The sequence below is a fragment of the Sciurus carolinensis genome, chromosome 3, assembly GCF_902686445.1.
Source record: "Sciurus carolinensis chromosome 3, mSciCar1.2, whole genome shotgun sequence".
NCBI lineage: Eukaryota > Metazoa > Chordata > Mammalia > Rodentia > Sciuridae > Sciurus > Sciurus carolinensis.
The window spans coordinates 5,176,241-5,197,127 of NC_062215.1; the positions used below are offsets into that span (position 1 = coordinate 5,176,241).

General features: G+C 39.8%; 1 protein-coding gene across 1 annotated transcript in view; it reads left to right on the forward strand.

The window, feature by feature from the left end:
- The window catches only part of Srp68 (signal recognition particle 68), a 34,645-nt gene that overhangs the window by 934 nt on the left and 12,824 nt on the right, over positions 1-20,887 (forward strand). The window contains exons 2-9 of the mRNA XM_047546921.1: positions 1,352-1,418; positions 10,373-10,486; positions 12,137-12,332; positions 13,056-13,138; positions 13,408-13,517; positions 14,259-14,341; positions 14,931-15,071; positions 20,665-20,763. Of these exons, the coding sequence (XP_047402877.1) occupies positions 1,352-1,418; positions 10,373-10,486; positions 12,137-12,332; positions 13,056-13,138; positions 13,408-13,517; positions 14,259-14,341; positions 14,931-15,071; positions 20,665-20,763 (893 nt within the window). The remainder of the gene's footprint in view (positions 1-1,351; positions 1,419-10,372; positions 10,487-12,136; positions 12,333-13,055; positions 13,139-13,407; positions 13,518-14,258; positions 14,342-14,930; positions 15,072-20,664; positions 20,764-20,887) is intronic.

Sequence of the window (20,887 nt, forward strand, 5' to 3'; positions counted from 1 at the left end):
TACTGAGCTCCATCCCCCAGATTACTTTTTGATCTGAATAGCAAAGAAAATGTAGGCAAATTTCTGAAATAACACATTCAGCTTAATATCTTACTGTGGTTGTTTTCAGGGGTTTGGATTTTTACCTTTTGATTTGGTGGTGTAGTTCCAGTTGGATGTTAGCAGGGCTCTGATCATACTATGGACTCCTTATCTCATTATCACCCTTTCCTCCCTCCTGGGAACTGAATCCAGGTTCTTGGACTTGCTAGGCAGGCACTCTACTATTGAGCTACATCCCCAGCCCTTTTTTTTCTTTTAAATTGTATTTTAAGACAGGGGCTTGGTAAGTTGTCCACACTAGTCTCCAACTTGCCATTCTGCCTCCTGAGTTGCTGGAATTATAGGTGTGTACCAACTTGTCTGCCTCACTGACCCTTGTTAATTATTGAAAGAATCACTACTTAAAAATAATAACTAAAAATATTAAATTACTTTATTGCTATTTAACAAATAGATATTAGGGGTTGGGTAAAGTTAAAAGAAAACTAAAATTATACATAAGGCTAACTTTGGGCTTCCCAAAGTTCAGTACCTAATCTTAAATATTTAAAGATTTCTAGTTGGACTTTCTGGCACGTGCCTTTAGTCCTAACAACCTAGGAAACTGAGGCAGGAGGATTGCAAATTCAAAGCCAACTTGGGCATCTTAGCAGACTCTGTCTCAAAACAAAAAAATAAAAAGAACTGGGAGTATAGTTCAGTGGTAGAGCACCCCTGGGTTCAGTCCCCAGTACTGCAAAATAAACAATCCTTAAAAGGAGAGTTTGCTTAGGGCTTCTTCTTTTACAAGAAAAACTTTAATGTTTTTAATGGAAACTGGTCTAACTTGGCTAACATGTGCTCAACCTAGGTTCTAGAAGCATCTCAGCTGTTAAGGAAAGTTCTATTTCGCAGATGTTAAGGCAAATAGAAGTATGATACATATCATTTACAACCTGAATATGCTTGAATGAATAAAATGTGAGGTTTAGGTGTAAACCAATGGGGAACCACATCAATTGTAGTCAGGATTTAGAAACCAGCAGTTTATTTAAGCTATTGGGTTTCAGCAATCCCTGGTGGCTAGTAATGTCTTTTTTAGTTTGAAAATTGTAACAGTTCATGCAATCAACTTTTCTGCAAATTTAGTCCTATTCTGTGACAAAACACTTGTTTAAAATTGTTACAGAATATTTCACCAGTTAATGTACTGATAATTTTGCAAATACTTAATGTGCTGTTGTTTTATACACATAATGGTATGGGCTTTGACATATTTGATATATTTGGATTCTTGCCATTGTAAGCTTTTCCTTAATCTTGGCTCTAGTTCTTCAGATTATTAAAGAATCCCAGCAGCAGCATGGTTTACGACATGGAGATTTTCAGAGGTACAGGTTAGTATCATGCACAAGATATGTGGAGATCATTGTGGGATTTTTAAACTTGGTTTACTTTTGTTAATATCCACTTACTCTGCTATATCAGAAAGTATATCCACAAAAATTTTCAATTTTGTAATGAACTAGGCGTAGTGGCCCATGCCTGTAATCCTGGCAGCTTGGGAGACTGAGGCAGGAGGATTCTGAGTTCAAAGCCAGCCTCAGCAACTTAGTGAGGCCCTAAGTAACTCAGTGAGACCTGTCTCTAAATAAAATACAAAAAAAGGGCTGGGGATGTGACTCAGTGGTTAAGTGCTCCTGGATTAAATCTCCAGTAACAACAACAACAACAAAATATATATATATATAAAAGGAACTACCATTTGTATTCCTTTTGCCTCACAATTTTTCAGACACATTTGAAGGCTTCTGAAAAATAACAGGTAGTTATAATAATCATTTTTTTAACTTAACCATGTATCTATTTCTGTATCTAATTTTGGGTGAATTCAGTGTTTTCATTTTTAACATTTAAGGGGAATTTCTACGATATAACAAACTTCAAGTTGAAAACGTTTAATCTGACTCTAAAAAATAGGTGATTGATGTGTAATATTCATTACTTGGAAGCAGAGATACCTACTTCTAGATTGCAGGTATTATGAGGTTTGACTTCCTGATATTAAAAAGTACTGCTAAACACTCAGTATATCATAATCTTTTTCTTTTTTGGTGCTGGTGATTGAATACATCTTACATTCCTGTTCATCAATTCAATCATTCAAAAACGTTTAGTGAGCACTACCAAGAGCCCAACACTGTTCTAGGCACCAGAGAGTATTAAGTAACACAGGCAAAGTTCTTACTGTTTAGGAATTTATGAGCAAAACAAGTTACATATACACAAATGTCAGGCTGTGCTGAAAATTAAAGAAGGGAACTTTTATGAACAGGAATTAGACTCGGGGTGGGTCAAGAAAGACCTTTTTTTTGGGCACCTGGGAGCAAACTGAGGGATGCATTACCACAAGCTACATCCCCTGGGTCTTGCTGAGTTGCTTGGGGCTTTGCTTTTTGCAAAGGCTGGCTTTGAACTTGTGTTTCTTTTGCCTTAGCCTCCTGAGTCACTGGGATTACCAGTGTGTGTCACTGTGCCTGGGTCGGAAAAGGCCTTTCTGAGACAAGCAATTAGCAGGAACCTGAAGGCTGAGGAGTCGGCCATTTAGTGATGGGTGGACAGAACTGGGCAGAGTGTACAAGCGGATAGTAGTGTGAGATGAAGAGGGAGAAATTGACAGGACCAGAATATGAGTTCAAGTACAAATGTAGGTGTCACAGGAAGCCATTAGAGTCTTAAGCAGGGAACTCTTATTTATTTATTTTTATTATTAAGGAAATTTCCAGACACAAATGTAGAGCTGATAGTCCTTTGAACCCTCGAATCCATCTCTTCATCACAATGATTAACTTTGTGTCCTTGTTTCACCTATTGTTGAAGGATCTTAAAATTTTACTCAAGTGTAATTTGTAAACAGAAAAGCATATAGATCCTGAATGAACCCTTGTAACCGTCATCCAGGTTATCAGATAAAACATTTTCAACATCCCAGAAGTCCTCTTTTGCCCCATCTAATCACAAACCCTTACCAAGGGTCACCACTATCATGAACTTAGATTAGGTTTGCTTTTTATTTGAAATGTACATATATAGCATCACATAGTACCATTTTTCTCTCTCCTTTTTTTTTTTTTTTTTTTTTTTTTTCCCTTTAGATGTACTTTGCCACTGGTAAAGCTATACCCAGCCCTTTTTATTTGTTATTTTGAAACAGGGACTCACTAAATTGCCCAGGCTGGCCTTGAACTTACCATCCTCTTGCCTCAGCCTCCTGAGCTTCTGGGTTTACAGACATGCACCATTACACCTAGCCTCAGCCCTGTTTTAGATTTTTTTTATGTGTGTATGTTTGTTTGGTACTGGCGATTGAACCCAGGGGTGCTCTATCACTCATCTCATCTCTAACCCTTTTTTATTTTGAAGCAGTTTTGCTGAATAGCCTAGGCTGTCCTCAAACTTGAAATCCTTCTGCCTTAGTTTCCTGAGAAGCTAGGATTACAGGCATATGCCACCATACCCAGCCAAATAAAACTTAAAAAAAAAAAATAACGAAAATACTGTTACCCCACCTAACTGAATTAATCATGATTTCTTACTATATCATCTCATACAGTAATGAAAATAATGTAAAAGTTGTTTTTATTGTTTATCCTGCTTTCTTTAAACTGTTCTATTTTATTATTTGAAATAGTGAGACTTGTAGGAAAGTTGTAATTACCCTGCAAATAACAGACTTTTTCAGAATCACTGAAAGTAAATTGCCTCTGTGTTGCCATTTACCCCTGTGTACTGTACATTTTTGAGAAATAAGTACATTTTACCACATAACAGCCACACAGCAATCAAAATCAGGGAACTGATGATAAATTACTATCTTCTTATCTTCAGATCCCATTTAGGATTCCCAAGTTGTGGCAGTGGTTTCCTTTACAGCAAAAGGATCCAGTTCAGAATTGTGCATTGTATGTAGTGGTCATGTTCTCTTTAATCTTAACTCTACCTCAGATCCTCAGTCTTTTCATTGCTTTTCAAGATCTTGGCTCTTTTTTTCTTTTTTGGAACTGGGGATTGAACCCAGGGGTGCTTAACCATTTATCACTGATCCACATCCCCAGCTCTTTTTAAAAATTATTATTATTATTTATTCTCTCTTTTATTTTTTGGAGACAGGGTTTTGCTAAGTTGCTTGGAGTCTTGCTAAGTTTCTGAGGCTGGCCTTGAACTTGTAATCATACTGCCTAAGCCTCCTAAATTGCCGGAATTACAAGTATGCACCACCTCACCTGGCAAGATTTTGACTTTTGAAGATAACAGGCCAGGGTTGGGGTTGTGGCTCAGAGATAGTGTACTCACCTAGCACATGTGAGGTCCCAGGTTTGATCCTCAGCACCACATAATAATCAAATAAAGGTATTGTGTCCACTACAACTAAAAAAAAAAAAAAGGCCAGTTATTTTGTGGGATGTTACTCAGCTGGGTTTATTTGATATCTCCTTATGATGAAATTCACATTATGTGTCTTTGGCATAAATATCACAGATATCATCTCCTGTCCATCCAGAGGCATATTCACTTTGATCATTTGATTAGGATGGGTTTGGACAACCTTCCCCACACTCCTTTTCCCTTTGTAATTACTAAGTATTTAAGAGGAAATATTTTGAAACTATGTAAATATCCTGTTCTTCAGCTTACACTGTATTCATTTGTTTGTATCTGTATGTACTCACAGTATCTTATTTTATTTTGACTTGTAATCTGATATTATTATTTTAATGCTTAAATTGACCCATAGTGGAAGCCCTTTCTAGTTGGCTACTATGTCCTTTGATACATCCTTATCTATTTTTTATAGTTTTATTTAATTATTGTTTATATACAGTAGAATTCATGCTTTTTAGGTGTACAGTTTGAGTTTTGACAGATGTATGTAGGTAGGCGGCCACCACAAATTGAGAAACAGCATTTTCATCATCTCACAGAATTCCCCTGTGCACCAAGGCTTGCTTTTAAATTATCTTTTTCATGACTCTGACTTCTTAATAACTCTTTGACCACATAGTCTTTGAGGCTGAACTGACTTCCCAACCTCAGGCCTGCAGGTATGTTATCTTAATTCGATAGCCTTGTAGACTGGCCTACCTTTTAATTTCCAGTATTCTGGCATGTCTGCTAACCCTGTAAGACCAGGGCTAGCTTGGCTGTCTCCATAGGAATTGCACTAAATTTGTATATCAATTTGGGCATAGATGACATTTTTTACTATTTTGAATCTTTTAATCCATGAATACTCATGTTTCTCCATTTAGTTAGGTCTTTGATTTTTTTTCCAGTCACCATTTTGTGGTTTTCAGCATGCAAGTCCTGTATGTTTTGTTACATTTATACCTAACTTTCTTTCTTTTTCTGATTGTGAATGATGTTGTGTTTCAAAGTTTGTCATCATTGATGATATTTTAGAAAAAAAAGTAATAAAGATGGAAGGCTGAGGAGAGTAGGTTGTAGAATGAGATGTGGGGAAGCAGAGAGCAACTGTAGATGTTGAGTTAAAGAAGTTTTATCCTCAAGGAAACAGAAAAGTGGGAGGATTTACCTGAGTCTGTGCTTGGTGCACACATGTGTCTGTGTGTTTAAAGAAAGTGGGTCCTAAAAAGAAAGTGGCTCCATACTATACAGCCTCTTGGTAAGTTGTATTTTTCTTTTTCTTCTTTTTTTAAAAAATTCATGATAGTGGATGTGGGACCCACAGCCTTGCACAAGCCACATTAGTACTGTGCTTAAGTCAAATGACTTGGTGACTTTTTTTTTTTTTTTTTTTTTTTTTTTAATTTATTTTTTAAAATAGGAATGAGCCATTTGTTGATTCTTGAGGGAGCAATTCTTCAGGTTTTTTGTTTGTTTGTTTGTTTGGTTTTTTTAAGATGTTAATGGACCTTTATTTTATGCATGTATTTATATGCGATGCTGAGAATCAACCCAGTGCCTCACACATGCCTGGAAAGCACTCTACTGTTGAGAACCACAGCCCCAGCCCACAGGTTTTTCTTTATACAACAGATTCTTCATGGAAAACGGCACTGTCTAGGCTGACAGTTGCTCGTGGACATATACTCACTTATTGCTGCCTTATGTCAGGTGGTTTAAGCAGTCCTGAACTTGGCTAGCATGGCAGCTGCTACACTCAGCAGTTGTGTTTAGTCTAGATGATGCTTCCCTCTGAGACACTGGATCATATAGGACTTAATACTGTCTTCTAGCATTTCATCTACTGGAAATGTCTTCAGTAACTCTTAAGAGATTATTGTAACAGATAATTGGAAACTGTTTTTACTGAAAGCTCTAAATTTTCATTTGGGCCTACAGGTGCCCAGTGAGTAACTAAATCTTTGCCTTCATTTTATGTGTTTTTAGATTCCTGCTCAGTTCTATAGGTAATAATTTATTAGCCCTAAATTTACCTAATCTATCTCATCTGCCTTCAAGACTGACACCAAGATAAGAATAACTAAGCCTTTTTCAAGATTTACAGGGACATTCAACTACCAGCTTGTGTAAAGTATTTCCAGGTCCCCAGAATGGAGCCCAGCAATCTTCAGTCATTGCCCTACACCTTCCAGGAATAGCAGAGCCATCTATGCAGATCACCCCGTGATTAGACTGTCCCCTTAAGCAGGAATAGTCATCTCATGGGAACTGAGCACAGGTCTGATGGTTAAACACCGTGAGTAGCAAGTGAAGATTGCCCCTCAAGTGATAAGAACTTCTGCAGAGCCACCTTGCAGAACCAGGACAGAGGATTAACCAGACCACAGTTTGATCAAGAGTGCTATGCAGACCTCTTGCCCCCTGCGCAGAATTTTTCCTCTATTTAAACCTAAACCTCTTGTCAGTACCCCGAAGACAGGTTTGAGACACTTGATCTCACTTTGCCTTCCCAATATGGTCACATTGGTTGAAGTGCTGCTTATCATAGTTTTTCCTGGTTATCATAGTTTTTGGTTGGTTTGTTTTGTTTTTTTGTTTTTTGTCGCTAGAACTGATATGTTGGGACCCCAGAGTTGAGCCTCAGTAACATTATTAGTTATATTTTTCTCATTTGATTTCCCCTCTAAAGGTTGTTGCAAACAACAAAGTAACAGAAAAGAATCCACTGGTTATCTCATAACCCCAGAGATAACCAAGCAAGCATCATTAGTATTTCTGATTTTTAAAAAAATTTTATTTTTGGTACTGGCATTGAACCCTGGGATGCTTTACCACTGAGCTACATTCCTAGTACTGTTTTACTCCCCTGAGACCGGGTCTCACTCAGTTGTTGAGTCTACCCTGGAACTTTGGATCCTTTTACCTCAACTTCCCAAATTGCTGGGTATAGGTGTATGCCACTGTATCTGGCTGCATCTTCAGCATTTCAGCCTCCTGATGTAGACTGACTGACTGACTCTTTCTTCTTCTGTCCTTCCTGTCTGTACTGGGGATTGAACCCAGGGTTGCTCTATCTCTGAGCTACATTCCCAGCTCTTTTTGTTTTTATTTTGAGACAGAGTCTTGCTAAGTTGCCCAGGCTGGCCTTGAACTTGTGATTCTCCTGCCTCAGCTTCCTGAGTAGCTGGGATTACAGGTGTGTGCCACTGTGCGCAGTTAGACTTTCTTTTTAAAATAGTTGGATTTTGTGTGTGTGTAATTACATCCAGGGCCTCTTGCATGCTAGACTTTAAATGGATTTTATTGCTTTAAAAGGCTTTTATTTGCGTTTATTTAATCATGAATGCAGTTGTTCATTGTGTGCTTAAAAGCCATTTATGTTTCTGGGTTGGGGATGTAGCTCTTTGGTTAGAATGTCTGCCTAACCTGCTTGAGGTCCTGGGATTGATGCCTAGCACTGGGGGAAAAAAAGTCATTCGTATTTCTTTCTTTTTTTTCTTTTTTATTTTTTTAATTGTAGATGGACACAATACCTTTATTTTTATTTATTTATTTATTTATTTATTTATTTATTTATTTATTTTTTGTGTGTGGTGCTGGGGATCGAACCCAGGGCCTTGTGCTTGCAAGGCAAGCACTCTACCAACTGAACTATCTCCCCAGCCCCTATTTATTTATTTTAATGTGGTGCTGAGGATCAAATCCAGTGCCTCACACAGGCCAGGCAAGCACTCTACCACTGAGCCCCAAACCCAGCCCATATTCGTATTTCTTTACTTGTATTTTAGAAATGGAAATACAGAGAAGTATAAAGACTAATACATACCCATATTCCCAATGTCCAGAAGCATATCTGCAAATGTTTTCATGTTTTGCAAACACTACAAAGAAAGCAGAAGCCCTCTCCTCCGCCACTTGTCCTTACATGTGTTTCCTTTCATTTGTTTTTACATCTTTTAATACAGAAATGCATTTGAATATTTGCATTCACTAAGTACTATCTTTGGTCTCTTAGTCTTTTTCTATGCATTTTTTTCTAAGTTTTGTCACCTTGTATTTGTAACTTTGTATCCTGCTGTTTTGCTGAACCTTATATTGTAAGTCTATATTTCTCATGCTTATAAAAATGTTCCATACACATGAGTCTTATTGGTTGCATTAGAGTCCAATGTGTAGCCATACCAAAATTTATTTACCTAGTCCCCCAAATTAGTTATTTATTCAGTACCCAGTTTTGTAGGCTTAAAATTTTTGTTCCTGGGGCTGGAGTTGTAGTTTAGTGGTACAGCACTTGCCTAGCACATGTGAGGTACTAGGTTCGATCCTCAGCACCACATAAAACAAATAAAGTGAAGGTATTGTGTCCATCTACAACTGAAAATATATTAAAAAGTTCTTTTTTGTTCCCATGAATCTTTGCTCATAGCTCTTTGTTTGCATCTGATTATTAAAAGAGTAGAAGCAGACTGGAGGTTCAGAATAGAACATTTTTAGGGATCTTGAAAATGCATTCATAATGTCAAAAATTTTTTACCAATATATATTTCAATTCATAATGTATAAGTGTTCAATTTTATGTTTGTATAAATGAATAAATAATTAAAACTGATGTTAGGAATTGAGGGGGAAAATCCAATTCATAGATTTAACCCAGATCATCATTATCTTCGTCATCATCATTTTGTGTGTGTGGTGCTGGGGCTCAAACCCAGGCCTTATGCTTCCTAGGCAAGCACTCTTACCACTGAGCCACATCCCAACCCTGTTTCTTATTTATTTATTTTTTTAAAATAATCTGTGCCCTAGTGGGTTTTTTGTTTTGTTTTGTTTTGTTTGTTTTTGGTATTGGGAATTGAACCCAGGGGCACTTTATTGCTGTGTTAATCCTTAGCCCTTTAAATTTTTTATTTTGTGACAGGACTTCACTAAACTGCTTAAGGCCTGGCTAAATTGCTGAGGCTGGCCTCAAATTTGTGATCCTCCCAGGTTGCTGGGATTATAGGTGTGTGCTACTGTGCCCTGGTTGCTGCTGGTTTTTTTTGGTACTGGGATTGAACTCTGGGAGTCTTCTACCATTGAGCTACATCCCCAGTCCTTTCTATTTTTTATTTTGAGACAGGATCTTGTTAAGTTGCTTGGGGCCTCAGTTGCTGAGGCTGACCTTGAACTTGCAATCCTCCTGCTCGGCCTGAGTTGCTGGGATTATAGGTGTATACCACCGTCCGTCCAGCTTGTCTTCTTATTTTTCTTCACTATTGCAGTTCTTTTTCCTTGTCTTTTCTTTCATCATTCTCCCTCTGATGCCTTTTCTTCTTCTTTACAGCCATCAAAATCCTACTAATTCTTTACCGTCCATCTATTCTAGCCAAGGGTATTTTTGTTTTTTGTTATTGATGATGGGTACTGGGGATTGAACTCAGGGGCACTGGACCAGTGAGCCACAAACCAGCGCTAGTTTGTATTTTGTTTAGAGACAGGATCTCACTGAGTTGCTTAGCACCTTGCTTTTGCTGAGGCTGACTTTGAATTCATGATCCTCCTGCCTCAGCCTCCAGCTTTCAGAGCCACTGGGATAACAGGTGTGCGCCACTGTGCCCAGCAACCAAGAGTTCTAATAAGAACAGAATAATTACACATATTCATTCAATTTGACATTTACTTTGTTTTCTTGGTTGCCTTTTTAGCTGCATGATCCTGTTGTACTGGAGTGTGGGTCCTTGAGAATGGGCATTGTGTCCTCTCTCTTTGTTTCTACAGCTCCAGTCATACTGCCTTGCTTGTATTAAGTTGTTCCGTAATTGCCAGTGATATGTCACATCTGTAGTCGCCATAAGTAGACTGCCCCAGACCTTCACCTTATTACAAAATATCCTATCCAAAGCACCACCAGCTTGGCTGAATGAGTTTTCATTATATTTTGTTACAGGGGCTACTGTTCCCGCAGGCAAAGACGTCTCCGAAAAACACTCAATTTCAAGATGGGAAACAGACACAAATTCACAGGGAAAAAAGTAACTGAAGATCTTCTGACTGATAATAGGTATTGACTGCTCAGTGCGAGGCACTCAGTGCATCTCCCTGGTACATCTATTGAACACTTACAATGTGCCAGACATTATGTCAAACCCTTTAATTATCTCATGTGACTCAGCAGCTCTGTAGGATGTGCATTTTTTACTATTCTGTATCCTAAGGTGAAGAAACTGAGACTCAGATTCAGTAGCTTGTTCAGGAACTGTGTTAGGATGGTGAATGTTAAAGTTAGTCATTAGAATCCAATTGGTTATTTTCGGGCTGAGGGTGTGGTTTGGTGGTAGAGTGCATGCTTAGCGTGTGTAAGGACCTGGGTCAATCCCCATTGCTGTAAAAACAAACAAACAAACAAACAAACAAAAAAATCAGTTATTAGGTAAGATTTGTAAAATGCAAATGTCTAAGTCTTAAATCTTAGATCTTAGTCTTAAATCTTTTTTTTTTTTTGGGTGCTGGGGTAGTCTTAAATCTTAAATCTAGCTGTGTGTAAATTATTACAGTATTGCTTCAGTATTCACTATTTCCACACTGAGTACACTGATACTTCACATTTGCTGAAAGATCGGTCTGTCAAGCAATGTGTATTGAATGTCTCCAGGTCAGTTCCTCAAACTTCAGTTTGGGCCATATCATTTTCCTACTATCTATTTGTGTAAATAAAGTTTTATTGGAACACAGCCACACCAGATCATTTTAGTTATTGTTCATAGCTACTTTTGTGTTACAACAGCAGAGCAGTTGTGACAGGGATCACGGCCTACAAAGCCTAAAATATGTACCATGGGGGCATTTCCAAAAAAAACGTGCTGGCCAGTGATCTGGTGTGAGCTAGATGCCTTGTTGGATATAGAAGAGGGAAAGGAGGGAAAGCTGTGGACAGATGTTAGTTGCTACTTGGGCAGTGAAGAAGCCAGGAGCCTGGTGTAGGGGGCACAGTCAGAAAACTGGAGTGTGGAGACTATAGTGGGTTGTAGCAGGACTGAATGATTAGATCTTGTGAGGTCCAATTACATAATAAACTCTGACTATCTTATGATAGTAGGATCTTTTATTTTGGAGAGACAAGGTTAAACTTAAGTTTAAAGAAGATTAAGGCAGTAATTTGAAGAAAGATTCACCAGGATAATAATAAAGGAGTTAGCTTATTGTGCACTTAAGAGGTGCCAGCTCTTGTCTGAGGGTCTTGTGTCTGTGACTACATGGGAGAGTGAGACACAGAATAATTATTACTTTGCCCAAGTCACATAGCTAATGAAGGCACTGGGATTCCAGTCTGTTCTCTGGAGCCTTTGTTCATCACCACTTTAGTATACTGCCTCTTACTGACTTGGTTTCTAACTGGATTGGGAGCTGTTGATTCAAAGATGAAGCCAGATCGGGTGCCTCGACTATTGCTGTTTACAGAATGTACAAGGGGAGGTCAGGGTTTCCAGTCGGTGTGTCTAGCAGGTGATTAGACACTGAGGTGGATCCTGAGCTGGGGTTGAAATGCTGATTTCAGAGTCAAGGCTGATACTGTGAGAGGAGGAGGGAAAAGAGGTTCTGTGTATAGAAGAGCCACGAAGTGGGGAATTGTGCCTTGGGGACTGTACTAAGTTTAATGGTCCTGGCCTTCATTGTTCAGCTTTCTCACCTCTCTCACCTCTCTCGGGTCTAGATATTTGCTTCTGGTTCTGATGGATGCTGAAAGAGCCTGGAGCTATGCCATGCAGCTCAAACAGGAAGCCAACACTGAACCCCGAAAACGGTTTCACTTGCTATCTCGCCTTCGCAAAGCTGTGAAGCATGCAGAGGAGTTGGAACGCCTGTGTGAGAGCAATCGCGTGGATGCCAAGACTAAGTTAGAGGCCCAGGTTAATGTCTTAACATCTAGTTTTGTTATACTGTGGGGATTAGAGATGTGGCATCAAAAAGTAATCTGTAGTTAAACAGAACAGAGTTTGTTACATTATAAATTGATAGAAGAGGAAAAAATCCTTTTTGAACTTGCCTGGAGTTAGGGCGTGCTTAGCATGTGCAAGGTCCTGGGTTCAGTCCCCAGCACTAAGAAAAATAATGGTAAATGAGAAAAATAAAAAGTGAAATAATGTCTCTTCATTTTCAAGCTCTTGGGTTTTTATAATTAGTTCTAACTTTAGAAGAAAGGTCACGGTACTTTTGGTGTGTAGGTGGAAAACTCACATCTTCTACTTGAGAAAGGTCACAAAATAAGTTGTTTTGGTGATTCAGTTTTTTTTAAAAAGATTATAGAAATTGCCAGGTTATGTTCAACATTTTTGTTTTGTTTTGTTTTGTTCCATTGCCAGTACTGGGGACAGAACTCAGAGGCTCAGGTACGTTAGGCAAGTACTCCACTGAGCAACATCCCCAGACCGTTTTATTTTATGTTGAGACAGGATCTTGCTAAATTGCCAAGGCTGGCCTTGGACTTGAGATCCTCCTGCCTCAGCCTTCTGAGTTGCTGGGACTACGGGTGTGCACCACTGCCCTCAACGTTGGCCTCCATACTCCTGGTATCAGGGTTAGGCAGGAGAGCCGGTTCTTTGGTATTGAAGCAGTTCTCCGTTCCTCTGCAGGCTTATACAGCTTACCTCTCTGGAATGTTGCGCTTTGAACATCAGGAATGGAAAGCTGCCATTGAGGCTTTTAACAAATGCAAGTAAGTCCTCTGGTCCAAGGGCTTTGACATTTTTAATTAAAGGTAGTCAAATTCAAGCTGTAGATCATCTCATAGCTGTAGATCAGCACTTTCTGTGAAAGGATAATTTTCCCTCCATAGAAATGTTGATTATTTTCTTTTATACTTAGAATACACTAGTTCTGGCAGTTGGAAAAAGAGCTTCTAAGGACCATGCTTGTCTTGAACATCTATTCCTTTATTTTCTTAAAATAAGGCTGCTGTAAAACCTGGCCTTTTTTTGCTTGCAGAACTATCTATGAGAAGCTTGCCAGCGCTTTCACGGAGGAGCAGGCTGTGCTATATAATCAGCGTGTAGAAGAGATCTCCCCCAACATCCGCTACTGTGCATATAATATTGGTGAGCAGGGAGTGAGGCGGTGTGCCTAATGTGGGCATTGATAGGGGGCTCGCTGGGAGTTCGTTTGAGAGCCTGGAGTTTAACTTTCTTCCCCTTCCCTTGCACCCACGCTTGGCCTGAGCTTTGATCTATGATAAAAGTTGAGATGTCAAAGTCGGCCCTGCTCAGCGTTACAGAAGACAGTTCCTTGGCTTCTCTCTCCATCCTGCCACCTTCTTTAATTCCCCAAGAGCAGGCTTGAGTCTCCAGCCACGGTCTCTCTCTTTTTTTTTTTTTTTTTTTTAACATTTTTAGAGCATTTTTAGGTTCACAGCAATATGGAGAGAAAGGTACAGAAATTTTTCATTTATCCCCTTCTCCCACACTTGTTATCATCATCCCCCACCAGAATGATATATTTGTTACCGTTGATGACCCTACATTGACACATCATAATCTCTGATAATCCATAGTTTACAGTGAGGTTCACTTGTGATATTGTACACTGTGGGTTTGGACAGATGTTTAATGTTTAAGGTACATGTATCTGCCATGATAATGCCTTACAGTGTTTTCACTGCCCTGGTTAAGTTCATTCTTTGAGAAAGGACTTATCTTCAGAGAATAGATCATGCTGTGAACTCCCTGCAGTATGCTTGTGGAGGGGAAAGAGCTCCTGGAAGTCTGAGGTACACTTATGGTTCTTAAGAAAACAGACCAGACCCTTAAGAATTTTCTCTTTTCTCTGACTCATTCTCTTAGGGGACCAGTCAGCTATCAATGAACTCATGCAGATGAGATTGAGGTCTGGGGGTACTGAGGGTCTCCTGGCTGAAAAACTGGAGGTAATCTAGTATGTACCTTTTTGTGAAAGTTTTAGTTTGAAAGAAATTCGTAATTCCATTCCCCAGGGATAGTTGCACATATGCATGTTTATGTCTATTTTTATTTTATCTTTTGTGGTACTGGGGATGGAACCTAGTGATGCTCCAAAACTGAGCTATATCCCCAGCCCTTTTTTATTTTGAGACAGGGTCTCATTAAGTTTCTGAGGCTGGCCTTGCACTTGTGATCCTCCTTCCTCAGCCTCCTGAGTAGTTAGGATTACAGGTGTGTGCTGCCACCAAACCCAACTTATATCTGTCTATATTTTTAACAAAAAACTTTGTCACTTAATAGTGTATTTCATTATATTTATTTTCTAAGCAAGCAATGTAGACTCATAGAAAAAGTAAGAAATGTAAAATACTGGAAAAAATATATTTGACTTTTCATAAGCTAATTATATATGGTACTCTGGAGAAATTTAAAATAAGCAAAAATTTTATATACTCTACTATACTACTATATAATAAGTATATGTTGGTTGTAGAAAGAAATAGTAGGTCTCATCATTTTCACTGTCAAAGCTTTTAACTATTTACTGTTTTCCAGGCATTGATCACGCAGACTCGAGCCAAGCAGGCGGCTACCATGAGTGAAGTGGAATGGAGAGGGAGGACGGTTCCCGTGAAGATCGACAAAGTGAGGATCTTTCTGTTGGGATTGGCAGATAATGAAGCAGCCATTGCCCAGGTAAGGAGGGAGTCCTTACTCAGTTACGCTTTGTTCTGTGCATGTGAGAAGGTTGTCCTCAAGTGTTGAAGACCTGGTAGTTTCTTGGTGCTCATTTCTCACAAAACAAAGATTTATCTTAATGCTGTTGGGCATTTGGTAAGACGGGAGATGCACCCTCTTGAATAAAATTATTTTGAAAACACAGTTTGATAGGGGAGTTATGTTTAGAGGACAAAGAGATTGCCGATGACCGTCATCCACATAAAATTAGGAGTGTTAGGAGGCTGCTTAACAAAAGGGACACTTTTGGCCCAGCAGGTGGTGCAGAAGTATAATGCCACATCCCTGCCTTCCCTCTGACCTGTCATCCTTGCCTCCCTGCCCCAAGGGTTCACCTCATTCTGGGGCTTTTTCAGGAGCACCTGGTTAAACCTGAATGTTCTGTCTTATGTGTAGAGTACATGTGAGACTCCTGCTGAGCTGTGCTTGAAGCTGCACCCCTGACATCCTTGCCTGTGCATGGTTGTGAGCAACCACCTATGTCCTACAGATAAGAGATGCTGGCGGTCCTGGTTCACAGGAGGTGGACAGTGATTAAGGCATATTTTGGAGTTCCTTCTCCAAGTGAGGTGAAGGGCATCCTCATAACAGCTGCTGACTAGCCTTTCTAGGGACCAGTGGCATTTCTAAGACTTCTCAGTTCTGCTGTGTGTAGGTATAGAGGGGTATTTTGCTAATTGTGTTGATGAGTTGTGTTATACACCCAAACTTTTTGACTTACTCCAAAATGGCAACTTTGGGTTGGCACAACATTGAGCATTTGAAGAATTCTTGTCTTTGTGCTGCACATTGCCTCTTCCATTTCCCTTTTATTTGCTTAAAGGACACTAGAATGTTACCAGAAAGTTAATTTTTTTCTTAAACTAAAAGACTAAGAAGGAATGCACAAGGTCCTGGGTTCGATCCCCAACACCACAAAAAAAAAAGACTAAGGAGGGACTGGGGTTGTGACTCAGTGGTAGAGTGCTTGCCTAGCATGTGTGAGGAACTGCTCAGCACCACAGGGGGGGAAAATATATATACACACACACACACACATATATATCTTTTATATTTATTCCTTAGCCTAAGAAAATTTTTTAGGAGAGCATTTCATGGGCATTGTTGGGTGGTGGTACCCCCTCTGGACTAGGGCTCTGGTATCCATCATTTTAATTATGTAGTTGGATTAATTAGGTGAAGTTAAAAATAGTGGGAGAGGACAACCATCTGGTTTCTGTGCCAGACAGCAGGGCATTCAGGAATTCTGGCAAGGAGTTTGAGGTGGAGGTCCACAGAGGCACATTAAATGGAGGTAGTACCTTAGAAATGGGGCCACAGACATGTATTGAATAAAGGACAAGAAAACTAACATTTAAGTAATTTTCTTTCTTTCTTTTTTATTTTTGTAGTACTGGGGGCCGAACCCAGGGGCACTCTTATCACTGAACTACACCCCAACCCTTTTATTTTTTTATTTTTTATTTTTTATTTTTTGAGACAGGGTCTTGCTAAGTTGCTAAGGTTGTTCTTGAGCGTGAAATCTTCCTGTCCCAGCCTCATGGGTAGTTGGGATTACGTGTGCACCATCTCACCCAGCTGTGTTTTATCTTGTTTCTATGTGGATCAGTTTTATTTTTTAAAAGGAATTTATTAATTTCATGGAAATCATTGAATTTGTTGGCATAAAGTACTTTTTAAATATACATATATTTTTAGCTGTAGATGGACACAATTCTTAATTTTATTTTATTTATTTATTTATATGTGGTGCTGAGGATCAAACCCAGTGCTGACAGATGCTAGGCAAGCGCTCTACCACTGAGCTACAAACCCCAGCCCTGGCATAAAGTTTATAATATAATATTCTCTTGTCATTTTAATGTGTTTAGTGTTGGAATGTTTTCTCCTACTGGGTGCCTGATTGATGTGCTCGTTATGGTGTATAAAATTATCTCTGGTTTTTAAGGATCTTACAAGAGCTTTAGAGTCACTTCGAAGTATCAGAGACCTTTAAATAGTGTAGATCTAAAAAAATGTAGATAAAGAAAAATGTGTACTAACCCCAGGGCATTCTGGTAAGATTTGAAAAGACTTGAACTGAGAGTTAACCAGCTGCCAGAATCCATTTTCAAATTCTTAATCTCTTTAACCAAGCTTTAAGTCTTCATTCTAATATTGTCTAACTTCGTACTTATTTTATTTTTTTTGCTTTCTTAATACTTTGTCCCTAGTGAGTGGTCACTGGTGGCTGCATTTAGAGGTTATTCTTGGTCAGCTCTTTTTGGGAGAAAGCAGTTTTAAGTGTCTGTATGTTTGATAATTCTTTAAGTTCTGGTTAATTTAAAAAATATATTTATTTGTATATGGACACAAACTTTATTTTATTTATTTATATGTGGTGCTGAGGATCACACCCAGTGCCTCACATGTGCTAGGCAAGCACTTTACCACTGAGCCCAAGTTCTGGTTAATTTTGGATGTTTTAGTGGAAGGGAGACTATTTGTCCGTTTCTTTAAAAAAGAAAATCCATTCTCCAGGGAGATTTGTCCCCTTCTTTACCAGATTTCCATGTGTTTCTTCCTGTCTCCCTGGGCTGGATGCAACCTGGTTCCTGTGCCCACAGTTCTCCTAGGGGTGTGGTAGGAATGTGGTCAGACTTGCCCTGATGCCTTAGTCACACCACCATCTTCCAGCAATTTCTGTAGACAGGTGGAAATAATCTGGAAAACTGCCTTTAGTAGCAGGGCAGTTTGCTTCATGCCCACCATCTTGGAGATGCTGCCCAAGAAGAGAACCAGGGGCTCGAGACAAGCTCGTCCTGGATGTTTCAAGCTTTATAAAAAGGAACTAGAATGTTTTAATTTTTAGAACTGATAAGTAACATGTTAATTCTGGGCTTAAGATTTCTCCATGTCATAGGCCCCCCCCTGGGGAAAAGGTCCAGCCTTTTCCCAAATTCTTATGCAGGGAGTTTGCCTCTTGTGTTTAAGTACATGTCCTTGTTGGTTGGCTTATCATGTGACAGGCTCGCTTGTAGGTGGGGCATCCTGCCCCTGCATGTTGAGAGGTGTGTCTTGTTTCATTGTCCTTTCAGGAGTGATCTTGGCTTCAAATATAGATTCTAGAGTAAAATATAAGCAGCTAGATGTATTAAAGACTTCCTGTTTGGAGACATTTTGTCCTGGCCGGGGAAAATCATGACAAGTTCTACTCAGAGATGAGTGGTCTCTGAGTCACTGAGCAGTGGGCATCAGAAGGAAAACCCAGCTGACTTAGGTCTTCCCCTTTAGATGTGCTTTATCCTTCATTGTTGTTAAGACTTTTGTAAAATTCCTAGTGCAGAGGTTTGCTGTCACCGCAAACTAGGGAAGTACATACGTGGCAGTGAAGAGGCTTAGCATTCTAACTTTTTTTTTTTTTTTTTTGTACTGGGGATTGAACCCAGGGACACTTTATCACTGAGCCACATCCCCAGCCCCTTTTTAAAATAAAAACAAAAACAGGGTCTCACTAAATTGCTGAGGCTGGCTTTGAACTCGTGATCCTTTTGCCTCAGCCTCCCAGGAGGTTGCTGGGGTTTACAGGCATGTGCCATAGTACCCAGCCTTTATTTTTAAGCTTAAACCATACCCCACCAGCAGGAGTGGAGACAGATCTTGTGTAGCTGGAAAAACAAAATTTGTTCTTTTCTTACCTATGCACCCACTGCCTGAACCGTTGATCTGTGCCCATCTGAAAACGAGTGTTGGTGGCATATTTGTTAGATTGCATGGTTTTCAAACTGGCTCAGAGGTTCATTCATCCTGCTGATAATGTGACTCTGGCTCCTGTGTGGTCAGCTGTTTGGATTCTGATGCACACCAGGGTGCTCACATATCTCATCCCCTTTGTTAAGTATTAGACAGCAGCACTATTCCATAGGAATTGTACTTCTCCATATTTGGCAAGTTTACTTAAAAGATTACAAAGAATCTTGCCAACTTGAGGTGCTTAACAATGTTGTACAGTGTTTTTCTTAAGAGCTGCACCATCCAGTATAGTAGCCATTCAACATATATGGCTAGTTCTGCTTGTCTATTTATTTATACTGGGGATTGAACCCAGTGGTGCTGTACCACTGAGCTATGTATCCCCAGACTTTTTCATTGTGTTTTAAATTTGAGAAAGGGTCTCACTATATTGCTGAGGGTCTCACTACATTGCTGAGACTGGCCTGGAACTTGTGATCCTCCTGCCTCTGTGTCCCAAGTCACTGAAATTACACATGTGCAGTACCACACCTGGCATCTAGTTCCTTTCAAACTATAATAATCTCGAGTGCTCAGTAGAACATGTGGGGACACCACTGCATTGGACGGTTCAGAATGAGGCGCTTCATTTTTGCCCAGAGTCCTGTTGCAGTGAACATGGGACCCATGTCTGCTTAGAGTTACAGGCCTGTGCCCCTGGTTCCTTCCCATTAGTGAAGAGTGGGAAACCCAAGTAACCCGTAGGTAGAAGAGAATGTTTGATTTATATTGGGTAATTTATAGGGGAGACTTTTTTTTCACAATGGAAACTAGAAAAATCATAAGAGTCCTTAAGAGAAGAAAAGAGAATTTTCTTTAAGCTCTTTCCAGCCAGCTCTTAAAGGCGTGGGCAGTACCAGGCTTTCTTCTGTGCTTCCTTAAAAGTCAATTAAACGTTGACATTTTTTTTAGATTGGATGTTAGTTTCTGTGGAGAGTCAAGTGTAATAATGGAATGTTGATGTTTTAATTTCACAGCAAGTCTGCCAGTAACACAAGTTCACCTCCTTTCTGCCTTTTGTCCATTCCCACCTGCTCAGTCAGATTCTTTAGGATGATAATGTGGTTTGGCAGGTGTTCAGTTAGTGAATCACTTTTTCACTTCTCCCAGCTGTGTAGCAGAGGGTGACACCCAGTACTTGTTCAAAGACTGTATCTCATTCTCGTCCACCTTGTCTGCCCAAAAAGTTGTTCTCAAAATAGACCACATGCAGTATTGGAGTACAGGATGTCTGTGGGAAAGAGAACTCATTGTGATATTTAGGAGAAATGCTTTTGATTGGGTATTGATTAGTAATGTTTATCACTTGCTTGGACCTAAAAGAAAGAATTTGCACATTGGGTTACTTTTATAAAGGGTAGTTCTGTTGTTATGCAATAGAGCTTGCCATTTTTTTCTGGAAGGAGACTTCTGGTGTGCTGTGCCTTAGTGTGAATAGGCTGTAAGTCTCCAGGTGCTGGTCCTGAGCAAGGTAAAAGCATTGAAGGAAAGCAGGGGAAAGTTCTGTGACTGAGGAAATGTACAGACCTGCTGCCTGGCAGATCCAGATCAGTCATACAGATGGCTCTCTCAGTACCTTCACTTTCAAAATATCATCCCCATTTCTGTGTGAATAATGGACAAGACTGGGATAAAATTCCTGGGAGAGGGACAGTTAACAGGATCTCTGATTTGGGCAGGCGAGGTGTGGGGCAGGGTCAAAGCACTGTGCTGCCCTCCTCCCTATAGAATACTGCGATTCACTCAGAGCAGTCTCTTGCTCCTCTCTGCCTCTGTTCAGGCTGAAAGCGAAGGAACCAAGGAGCGACTGTTTGAGTCCATGCTCAGTGAGTGTCGGGACGCCATCCAGGCCGTGAGGGAAGAGCTCAAGCCAGATCAGGTAGGATCATCAGCTGACCTGACGCTGGGGTCCTCTCAGTCTGTCCCAGCCTTAGGAGGTTCCCAGAGGTCTCAGTGCATACTGCCTCAGCCACCGGGGTTTTTTAGGTGAGATGATAAACTGC